This window comes from Acromyrmex echinatior, unplaced genomic scaffold (assembly GCF_024713525.1).
Source record: "Acromyrmex echinatior isolate Ae372 unplaced genomic scaffold, ASM2471352v2 Scaffold21, whole genome shotgun sequence".
Taxonomy (NCBI): Eukaryota; Metazoa; Arthropoda; class Insecta; order Hymenoptera; family Formicidae; genus Acromyrmex; species Acromyrmex echinatior.
This window is the reverse complement of record NW_028259055.1, coordinates 296,344-308,864: the sequence shown is the minus strand read 5'-3', so window position 1 is coordinate 308,864 and position 12,521 is coordinate 296,344. Positions and strand designations below refer to the sequence as shown.

The following is a 12,521-nucleotide window of genomic DNA, read 5'->3' as shown; positions in this document are numbered from 1 at the left end:
ATGTGGCACCCAAACATCGAGTTTCTTTGTGTAGCCAGCCTTTTTCAAATGATTTCAAACTGTCATATGGTTGATTCTTAGTGCATTGGCTATCTCCTGACAGCTCACATGCCGGTCTTGCTTGACCAGTTGCAAAATTTCATCGACTTTTTCAGTGACTGGCCGACCAGAGCGAGATCGATCTTTGACATCAAAATTTCCAGAACGAAATCGAACAAATCACTCCTGCGTTCACTTACAGCATCCGCGCCGTAAACTTCACAAATTTGTCTGCATGTTTGTGCTGCGTTTTTACCTTTTTTGTAATAAAAAAGCATCACATAGCGTATTTCTTCAGATATTTCACTCATTTTCAAATCAATATAACTTTTGACACGATTATTGATGAATCACCAAACTTTGTTTACAAAAAATGTAACCTAAAATATCATCTTTCAGACGCGCGATCGTTTAACACAATCGGATTAGTGTTGCCCAATATATGACCATCAACATCATCTAGTGACAAAAAACCGCGGATACTTTTTAGATGACCCAATATATTGATCCATTCCCCAAGAACCAATCTCTAACTGAATTGTGCACTATTAAGTTCAAGAGCAAAGTAACCTTCGCTACAAGCAGAATCAATCGCTACTTTCACAATAGAAGCATCATAATTTGTATTGCCGAAATATGAAGTTTCAAATTTTGTGCTCCCGTCGTTCCTTCGGAAACTCATAGCGAAGGATACTTTACTCTTGAACCTGATAGGAGTCGAGAATAGTTTTCAATGGAACGGAGGGAGCACAAAATCTGAAACTTCATATTTTAGCAGCACAAATTATAACGCTTCTATTGTGTAAGTAGTGATTGATTCTACTCGTGGCGAAGGGTACTTTGTTCTTGAACCTAATAGTGTACAATTCAATTAGAAGTTCTTGAGGAATAAATCAATATATTAACTTTTTTTTGATAGCATAAATTAGCATAAAATCAGTACTATTCAAATCTAATTGTATTTTTCTTTTTTCCTTTTTTTTTCTTCTGATCCTGCTAACTTGATATTAAGCTGGCAGCGCCACACGTTTCGTCTAAACAACATATGTTCCTAACTAATGGTCATGTTTCTAAACAACATTCAAAAGGTTTTAGCCATTGTTTTAGCATCTTGAGTAACGCCAATGCCGATGATATACTGTAACTTTCGAGCTACATATAGCTTACATATTGTTACATATAGCACGATTATACGAACTAAATATCGATTTATCATCTCCAGCCTTGAAAAATGGACGATGTATCCTAAGTGAACGTTGCTATGTAGTTTATATCCACTTTGTCAGAGGGCAGTAATGTGCGGCAGCATTTTGCGGTTACAGGTTTTGGGCCGTCATGTCCTCTCTCAGGTTTTTCTCTGACTGTAGCTACAAATCTACTAAAGATATGTATTTTGAAATTGAATATATCATTTCAAAGTTTGAACATTTCTACAAATAATTTGACTTCGTGCATTCATAAACATTACCATACTTTTTAGTGCAATTGAAAATGAAACATAATAAAGAGCATGAAAAATGGATGTACTATGACAATCCTAAGCGTATAAAATCCAAACCAATGAGTAAATCCAGACTAATCGTCGATATCGATTCCAAAATGTAACATCCATGAAAGTAAAATTTTGTTGTGCGTTTTATGGGACATGAAATGCGCCGTGTATTATGCTGCTGAAACCAAATCAAACAATCACTGTTGATAACGTTATCAACAATTAATCGATTTAAATCGTGCTTTTGAACCAGAAACGGCTCAAATAACAGCTCAAAATAAAAACGCAGAATGATTTTGTTCCACAACAATGCTCGACCACGTTGCAAAAACAGTTAAGACACAGCATTTCAATGGAAAATCTTACCACGTATTCACCAGTGCTCCTTCAGATTATTACTCATTTCGATCGGTGCAGCACAATCTTGCTGACCAGCATTTCAAAACATATGAAATAAAAAAAATGGATCGATGAATGGATTGCTTCGAAAGACGAATATTTTTTTATCGCAAAATCCACTTATTGCCAAAAAAGTGGGAAAAAGCTAGCGGTGGAAAATATTTTGTGTGAAATATAATATAACATCTTTCTAAAATAAATATGTTTTTTGACAAAAAATTCCTCAAAACTAACCGGAACACCTAATAAATAAGTCTAACTTTTTATATATTAATTATTAAAAAATATAACTAATTTCCAAAATGTCATCCAGTAAGCTCATATTTACAAAGAGATTTCATTTATCTGATTAATCAAATCATTTCCTTCGAAAAATAAAAAAGTTGCTTTATGTTATTAACTGCAACAAAATAATTTTCTTAAATATTATACAGAAAAATTTAATTTTTAAATATGTGCATATCGCACATATTATTATCCCGTATGTACATGACAATGTAAATATATTTAATGTGAAACGATGTCACATCTCTTGATAACCTGATGATACTTTATCCAAAGTTCAACATTTTATACAAAAAAAAAAATAGAAAGTCATGAATTGATTGAAAGAATATATGAGATAAAATATAAACCTCAGAGTCGACTACTTTTGAAAATCAAATATCAAAATATAATGATTTTATTGCTGTTTTTTTCATAGGAATAATTACATCTCGAAATTTATATAACTTAAAATAAAAAAATAAATGATTAAAAATCGATAAAAAATAAAATTAATGATATCTCTAAAGTTCTAATGCAAAAAAATATACATATAATAGAGTAAAAGTAAGGAATGTGGAATAGGTTACTATATGGAATAATGGCTAATTTTCTAAACAAAACATTGCAATCTAGCGGCAATCATTGAAAGTTATTGCAATTGCTATCAAACGTGTTATAACAAACAATGAGCTTAGTTTGGCACAATGTTTCATCACAATAAACATTTATTTCTTTTCGTTGTGTTAGGAGATTCAATAGCTTTTTCAAAAAAGTGTTTTCATAAACTGAAGATAAGTTTATTAATGCTTATATTACACAGATATTTTTAATAATGTTGCATGAACAATATTATGCAAATAAATTGCGATTTTTAACTTGTTTATTGCTACGGAAAGACTATCATATGACGACATGCAAGTGTGGAATATATCGAGAGTTTAGAATGTGGAATACGTTTCATATCAGCAACTTATTCGTGATCGAGTAAGTTAAATTATAGGATGTATTCTACACATTACCAACTTATTTGCGATTATAAGTTATAAGTTATATTCCATATTACCAACACCCAGATAGCCAAATGCAGTTAGTTTATTGATGTATTTCCGAAAATCGTTGCAATAACTAATTTCAATAAACTCAGGATAAGGCAGTATTACGTTTATCACATTGAATTCAGAAGTTCTTTTAATTCTAAAGACAATAATTTAAAGGCAACTTGTTATCATTAGCATATTATCCGTAGTTAACAGCATGTTTATAGCAACATTTATCAAATATCACTACATATGCTATATGTATAACAAAGTGATTCCATCAAGATGCTATTAATTTTGTCTAGATGCTATCAATTCACATGAGAATATTTCACACATAATGAGGAAGCACCTTGTCCCTAGTTTGACATTTGTTATTACAACAGTACAGCAACATGATGGTATCTTAAACTTATTTGGCATGAATTCAAGATGCCACGTTGTCATGATAGAATTAGAATTCTATCATAAGCATGGGTACTTTCATATCAAAGCCCAACTTTGAAGGTTCACTTCATATGCGAAATGCTGCGCTCCTTATATCCTTTCTATTATATAGATTTTTATTTACGAGTTAATGCATCTCCGCCGTGGCCTTCGGCAGAGATGCATAATGCTCACGGATGAATTTTCGTGATAATATTTTGTTAGCAACGAATTATATTCGCATCGATTAAAATCTTCATAGCTTGAAGACATATACGCAACAACGGTTAAGTATTGTTACACATGTATGTTTTTTGCCGTTATATTTCCATTATAATGCTCAAAATGAAATGGTTAATCATTCCTTGCTGTTATATTGCTGTCATCTTGCTCTTAGCATAACCTACCACTATTGCTGATTGTTTGTTTTTTAATTTCGTCAATTGATTGCATGCATAAGCAATCATATTGCTGCATTCGTAACGTGTACTATTTTTTTCAGCAAATGTATGCCAAAAAGAAAACAATTCATAAAATGCATCAGTTTGCTTAAATATGCTAAATCACTTTGTTATCTGACAATAAGTAGAAAAGATAACGAGTTGCCGTTACCGATTTTTAAAAGTAACTCATTGCAGTAACCATTACTTAAGAAAGTAACTTTTCATTACTTTTTTAAAATCGACGACCACCAATCACAGTGGACAGAAGCCTAGAGGCTTCCTAGCCTCAAGCGCTATGAATGACTTGTGTCGAACCATGTTCAAAAGTAACGATAAAGGTAACTATAAAATTCGTTACCGTTACAAAAAAAATATAATTACGTTATCATTATAGTTACCAAAAAAAAAGGTAACACAATTAACAATAAAATTGCAAAAAGTAATTTGTGGCTGTAATTTCATTGCACGTAACGAGTTGCTTCCATTCCCTACAATTTTTTGTTTCACCGAGATTGTAATAAAAATGAAAAGTAAAACCAAAGAGCTATATTATTATAATTATAACATCATTGCACAATAAGATCAATCATATTATCACGCTATTGTACGGTAAAATTAATTTTATATTGCTATTCATTCACGTAGTGACGGCGAAGAATTAATAACTTATGCCAGCGATTCCAATCCGAATCGGCTTCTTTATCAAATTCGATTATCAAGCGTTTTTCTAACACTTTGCATTGTTGGTAGGAATTTCGCAATCAATACCGTACACTTTTCTTTGAATCTTCTGTTCCCTAGCCTTCTGATGTCGGAGTTAACAAGCATCTCCATTTCGGACTTAACTTTTTAAAGTTAGCTGATTCGTGAATATTCCACAATTTGGTGCTTCTTCTTGTCCCTGAACGGCCAATTGAGCTGACCTGTAGATCTCTTAATTCATCCCTCAGGGACATTTTGGATATTTTTATCATATCAATCATATGCAACATAGTTTCTTAAACTTTCTTGGCTCACTTAGGAGTACGATCTTGTGTTTTCAGAATTAGCAATGTCTATTCGCAGATTTCTTTGGAGCTTGGACTGGTGGACAATAATGTACGTCTACTTTGGGAAACTTTAAGCCATAATTCATGTTACGTTGGATCATTTATACCAATTAATAATCGGAAAATGGCATATATACACCATGTATGCTTGCATGCACTCTATGTCCATTGCAGTTTCTTTTTACACAACTTGCGTCCTGATTCACTATCTAATTATTGATATTTGATCGCTCTCATTTATTCTCCAGTTTTGGATCATAGATTCCGATACGTTTACTTTGTATATCTATCGAATGCTATATTAACACTTTCTAGGGCCTTAAATCCCTAATGTATCTTATCTCGTTCAAGTTTCATCAAAACCTTTTGTTCTCAGCGTTTGATAAATTTAAGAAGTCAAAGGTTTACACATATTAGTATCAAGGAGACGAACGTCATTAATTGCTTGTTAGAATAAAGATATTCCAATTAAGTCATTTTAAAAGTTAATTGTAATACGCTTTAAAAATTAAAAATAATTAATAATAATTAATTTGTTTAAATCTAAATTTTAGAATATTAATTATTATCACTAATCTCATATTTAATTATTTTATCTCATGTAATATCCTATTCATCTCGTATTCATACGGAGAGAACACTTCCACCGAATATAAACTTGGGAATCTAATTTTATTTGATTTCTATAGAGATCACGCATAATGAGCAACACAGTAAAAGATTTTGATATTCTAACAATCAGTTCGAGCGTCCTACAAAATTATTTTATTCGAAAAAAAGTACCACTGTAATAAAAATGTACTTTTAAGAAGTTACTTTTATCCCTCGAACTTCTGGAATATTCTATCACTCATAACTAACAATATACTCCCAAACAACTAACAATATACAATTATTTGTGGTAAATTCGTTGAATCGACTTTAATAAATTCTGAATCCAGTTGGTTTTTCGGTATTTTATTTTAATATTTTTAATTTATAAAGAGATTTTTAAGAAGAAAATTTTTAAGATTTCGCTTTAATCTTCCAGCGTAAGCAGATGGCTTACTGCAGTGACGCACTTTTGTTAGCCAATCAAAATTGTTTTTTTCAAATTTCAAATATAATTAAACTTTATTTTAGTTTTTTAGTACCTACCTATTGTTAAAAATTACAATTTTATTATACATAAATATAATAATGCATATAATTATAATAATGCATACTTCCATAATAAATAAAAAAAATATATTATTTTTTTCATACAAACTCCCTATTACGATGGCAGATATTTGGCGTTTTAGAAATTAATCTCGATTGCAAAAATTGGGAAATGGTTGAGAACTTTTTGAGTTTAATTTAGTTTTCACTTTAAAACGGTTCGTTGCGCTAACCCACGAATTTTATCGGTTTTATTAAATAATATATTTTTTATGCATATGATAATATATTTTATGCATATTACACGTATTAATAATATATTTTTTATACATATTACACGCATACGCATAAAATATTATATATTATTTAATTAAACTGATGAAACTTGTCGTTTAATTACACGTTTCGACCTACATTGTATCATTCTCAATATTTACCAAATATATTTACCAAATTAAAAAATATATCTATAACGATTATTAAAATCGGTACGTAGTATAAGTGTAAAAAAATTGTGGGTTTTCTAATTTTCGCAATCGAGATATTAATTTTTAAAACGTCGAATATCCGCCATCGCAACTGCTTGGCGCGTTGGGAGTGGGGACTGCCTGGCTATCAAGCGTCCTGCGCCGTGCACACCGCCGCGAACCTTCATGTCATGACTTGACCAGCACGCCTGCCAAGTTATTCCTCGCAACCGCGTACCAAGCCATCAATGGGCGTTCGCTTTAGTATTAGTAGGCCGAATGGACGCGCTTATTCCGCTATCTTTAACGATCAGATCTCGTTAACTATTGCGAGCATTGCAAAATAGTAAAGAACTTTTCGACTTAGTTTAATCCGCTCTATTTACACAAAAGCAATTGGCAAAAACTTTCGGAACATATCCTGTATTGAGTACGATGAGTTATTTTTTTATATTACATTTTATCATTCGCTCCAATTTCGTATAATTTTTTGTACTCAAATATATATATATATATATATATATATATATATATATTTTATATATGTATGTACATATAATATAATCAGGGTTGGAAGTTACTTTATAAGTTACTTATGTATTTGAGTACAAAGGTTATACGAAACTGAAGCAAATAATAAAATGTAATATAAAAAATAATGTATTATACTCAATTTCTATAATAAATGCATATAAAGTAACTTTAAAAAGTAACTTATAAATAACTTGTATACTTGTTAACAATTCTGATGGACTAGTGGGCATGAACGTGTGCATGAGCATATCCTTGTTTTTATATCATGAATTGAATCTGAGCGCGGAAGACGTTCAGACATTAGTCAGTTAATATTAGTACTTCGTAGAGTAATCTTGTATCGTGAACCGCAAAGAGACGCGAACTATTAGCCTTTGTAACATGTACTATTGTAAAACTTTATTATGTTACATGAAGACCTTGATTCGTGATCCTGACTCTACAACTCGTTACCTAAATATGAAAGACCAGACCCCTATTAATTTGGACTCCTCACCATCGCAAGTCGAATTGGGAAAAAATTTAGAGCTATTTTTGTTAATTTATTGCTCTAAAACAAATTTAGTTGTTCCAACTGTCTAGCAGAAAAGAAAAATAAAATGGGTAGGTTAATAGCAAGTTAGAAATCCTATAATAAAAATAATATACAGAGTGTTTGGAAATTAGTGATAAGTCTTTTGCACAGGGGCAGAATGGACTAAACTGAGAAGAAAAGTCCTCTACCATTTTACAATTGTTGCAATGGTTAACGAGTTATTAATTTATGAAAATTATTAACGACAATTGTAAAATGGTAGAGGACTTTTTTTCTCAGTTTAGTCCATTCTGCCTCCGTGCAAAAGACTTATCACTAATTTCCTAACGCTCTGTATAGATGTGCAATATTAAAAAAAAAGTATACCAGATTTTGTTGTTTTTGTTGCTCTAGGATAATGCAAACTGTGACTTGAACTGTTCTTTCTTGATATAAATCGTACTTAGTATGCGTTTCGACATAGACTGGTCTTCACGCCTCATGCGAAAATGATCACTTTTCATTTATTTCTTGACATAGACCTTTCTTCATGTTTTTTTTATTTTTTATTTTTTTATAGCACCTTCTACAACTCAGGCGTCGATTAAAGCAACTATAACTTTTATGATCAAAACAAATGTATATGTATATGTATATACAGTACCCTCCAAGTTTGGGAACACCCTACGTTTTACAAAAAAAGCCATTATATAACAGCGATCTGTACATGTTTTTAGTTTAAATGCTTCGTAAGACGTCTAAATGACAATAAACATTTATCTAGAACATCTATAAGCTTCTTCTAGAACATCTACATGTCGAAAATATGTTGGACAATCATTTCACAGCATCGAAGCGCTCAAAATTGAATTTCACGCTTTGGTCTATTATTTATATGTACATTATTACTTGTTTTGCAATGTTGTACTTGTGTTCGTTGTATATACACAGGTTATTTAATTGTAGTTTAATGGTTTCTATAAAAGTAGTAAATTGTGTTTGAGTCGTAAATTGATTTCTCCGTAAAAATTGTAAAATGATCCTGAAAAATCAAATTCGTATGAATCGCATTTTAATCAAAATTCTATAATATATTTTGATAGCATGTTATTAAATCTTTAATTGAAAAAAGACGAAATAAAAGTACATACATACGTTCATTATAGATAACATATGTATGTACTTTTATTTCTTTAATTATATAATCTTTCTTTAATTATATAATTATTTACAAACATGTAAAACGTAGGATGTTTCCAAGCTTATGGAGGGTACTGTAGTTGGCACCAAAAATGACTTACAATTAAATCATACATATACAGGTAATTTCAACCAAATTATTTTTTTTAAGTGTGCTCATTTAATTATGTATTTTTAGGTTGTATTTATAAATATTTTGCTGAAAATATTTGAAAAATTCGATAAAATCATTGCAATCATGTTATCAAACATGTTATTTCAAAAATTTCGACAATGGAAATTAGATATTGAATCTTTTATGATTTCTTATAGCATTATAGCACAAGTTTCTTTTTTATTCTACATATTAATTGATGCAAAATTTTTAATCACAATTTAAAAAAATTAACCTTGTTATCAATTAGAATTAAAATTATATAAGTTCTTCAAACAAGTGCAAAATTTATCTAAAAAACAATCAATCCCATGCCTCTTTTCCATATATATATATATATATATATATATATATATATATATATATATACATACCTAAAGAATAATGACATAAAATTGTTTTCTAACGTATAAAATTTCCCCAAAAGTTTCCAATAGCATTTTGTAGAATAAAAGCCAAATAAAAATATCACTTTTCAATAATATTAAAAAATTTTAAATATTAAAATTTATGATATAAATATTTAAAAGACTCAAAATTTGAAATGCTTACAATTAGTTTCATAAAGTTAATAATAATTATGCCCATTATTGTAAAATTTCATAATATTCCGTCATTGACTGCATTTACCTTGAACGGTGGCAGAGAAAGGTGAAGCTGGATGATCGTTATTAACTAATTCTGCAGCGCTGGTGGTAATGGTGCTATAATGATCAGTTTTAGATTCTGTTTTAAGTCCTCGATGAAGATCCAAATCCCAAAGTTGAAGATCTTCTTCACGAACTGACGCACCCGAATCTGCTTGAAAGCTTGATGAAAACGTATCGCTACTCGACACTTCTGGACTAGATTCTTGAAGATTTTCAATATACTTGTTGCTCCACCTTCTCCGTATTCCCGCGACAGGTATCCGTGGCATTGTCTGCACCATTCACCACCACTTTTTAACTTTTTCTCTAGATACAGTATTTTTGTATTGTCGCTGTTTTTATGACCACACACAATCAAGAATCGTCCTCAATAATCCACGTGAGATTCATAAAGTAATCATAGATAAATATGATCGATTGTACATGAAAAGTCAATGAAGATTTTTTCTTCATGTCCTTCATTAATTGATGAAAGCACAAAATCACAATTTTTTATGCAATATTCTGAGAAGAAAAGAATCGAGATCAACACTGAAAGTTGATTTTACATCCATTTTTCTTTCCACATGTGATGCATTTTTGTATTCCATTTCTCATAAGGGCAAGAATAAGTTAAGCACATTTATACGTATTATGTGTGTGTGTGTGTGTGTGTGTGTGTGTATATATATGTGTGTGTGGCGCGCGCGTAGTGTATGCGCACACAGAATGGTCCACCTAAAATACCGAAATATATCAAAAACAAAACCCAAATATAGGGCAAAATATTTCAAAAATTGTATGTAAAGGAAGATAATGACAAAATCAATTTTCAAAAAAATTGATTTTTCAAAGTCACTTTTTTAAATAAAATTACTTTTTTTACATTATATATGTATATATATATATATATATATACACACACACACACACACACACACACACACACACACACACATACATACATATAATTATAATTGTTCTAAATATAAAATTAAGGTAAAGGTAATATTAATAATTTTTGAGTTCTTTTATTCATCCACATTGACATAAAAAATTAAATATCTCATAAACTATTTATTCTTTTTTATAATCATATCTAATACTTTCATACACAGTATAAGATAAATTACTTGGTGCAAAGAAAATATATAGTTGCTTAAAGAAAATATGTAATTGCATAATGCAACCTCGCAAAATATATATTTTTTTAAGCAACTATGTGTTTACATCGACTAATTCATCTCATTATTCCATGCAAAGAAATATTAAGATACAGTTACTAAAAATTAAATAATTCATGAGGTATTTAATTTTTTATATCAATGCTAAGATATTGTACTATATATGCAAAGTAATTCAAAATTATTTGATTTTTCGATACCCTAATACAGAATTTATATACAGAATAATCAAAGGAATCATATTATGTAAAAAAAAATTAGATAATATTTACAATATGGTCTTTTCCAAATTTTGTGTTTTTTTTCTTGCAATCTTAATAAAATAATTTTTATTATGACTTTAACAATGATAATCAACCATCATTCATTCAATCACCATTCATTGCATCATTGTGGTTTAACTTATTATCGAAATTATTAAATCTTTGCCTTAATAAATAGATAAATTTACAATATACTAAAAGTAATGGAAACTGAAAAGATTAGAAAAACCCTTACACAAGGCAGAGCGTGTACTAAATATTTTTTATTATTTATTATTCTGTGCCTTAATTACATAAATTCTCTCCTTTAAAATACAAATTCTTTGTTTTAAAAACACAAAAATTATATTATTAGGTGTTGGAATTAATTCGTAGCGTTTTACAAGTGATGGGAAGTACTTTCATTAATGTATTTTTTAATGCTCATGTGAAATAAATAACATTCTTTCATTAAAAAACGCTACGAATTAATTCCAACACCTAATATATATCAGAAAATAATTTGTGTTTTAAGCGAAGATTATATAAGATTTATATAGGACACATACGAATGTATTATATTAATCATATTTAGAACTAAAATCGGCTCTTTCAAAAATCATATACAAGATGTGATATCAAAAATCTGGAAACGGTCGAATATCTCAAAAGCAAAGCATTTTTGAGAAAATTCTTTTCTTTTCCAACAAAAGTTGTAGGATTTAAAAAGAACCTCATCCGTTTGATTTTGAGGGGCATCGCCAAGATTAGGTTAGGTTAGGTTAGATTAGGTCAAAGTCAAATCAATTTTTTTGGAATACCTTATTTTTGATACCAGAATCTAATAGCTGGTCTCAAGAGCTTTGCAAAACATTATAATAAAGTTATTTTTCATTAAATATTGGGACCTTGAATAAGTTCTCGCTGATTTTCCGTGAAAAGTAATACTTTATTTAAAAAAAGTCGTAACATGTCTGAAAGTATTGTTCATCGCTAGCCACTACTTTTTCCCATCTTTCTGGCAGCATTTGAATTCCATGTCGGAAAAACGACACGTCTTTTGAGACTATCCAAAAGTCGACCCATTTTTTGGCATCATCGTAAGAATGGAAATGCTGCTCAGCCAGCCTATGTGCCATCGATCAGAACAGGTGATAATCGGAAGGGGCAATATCTGTGGTGAATACGGCGGGTGGGATAGATTTCACAACCGGTCAAAACCTACTTGGAAACGTTTCCCATTTAAGCGTTTCCAAGTAGGTTTTCACCGGTTGTGCAACCGTTGTCATGTTGCAAAATCACTTT

At 30.2% G+C, this 12,521-nt stretch overlaps 2 protein-coding genes across 10 annotated transcripts in view; both read right to left on the bottom strand.

The window, feature by feature from the left end:
* Nucleotides 1–12,521, bottom strand: part of Ecr (ecdysone receptor) — a 233,759-nt gene that overhangs the window by 91,771 nt on the left and 129,467 nt on the right. For 2 of the 9 annotated variants that reach the window (XM_087416377.1, XM_087416376.1), the window contains exon 2: nucleotides 9,792–10,403. The exons of 4 other annotated variants lie outside the window; for them this stretch is intronic. In XM_087416377.1, the coding sequence (XP_087272503.1) occupies nucleotides 9,792–10,092 (301 nt within the window). In that variant the 5' untranslated portion in view covers nucleotides 10,093–10,403. The remainder of the gene's footprint in view (nucleotides 1–9,791; nucleotides 10,404–12,521) is intronic. 3 more of the 9 variants (XM_087416378.1, XM_011070949.2, XM_087416379.1) reach the window with 3 other exon arrangements.
* Pfas (phosphoribosylformylglycinamidine synthase) overlaps nucleotides 1–12,521 on the bottom strand; it is a 241,992-nt gene that overhangs the window by 167,881 nt on the left and 61,590 nt on the right. The gene's annotated exons all lie outside the window — the stretch shown is intronic.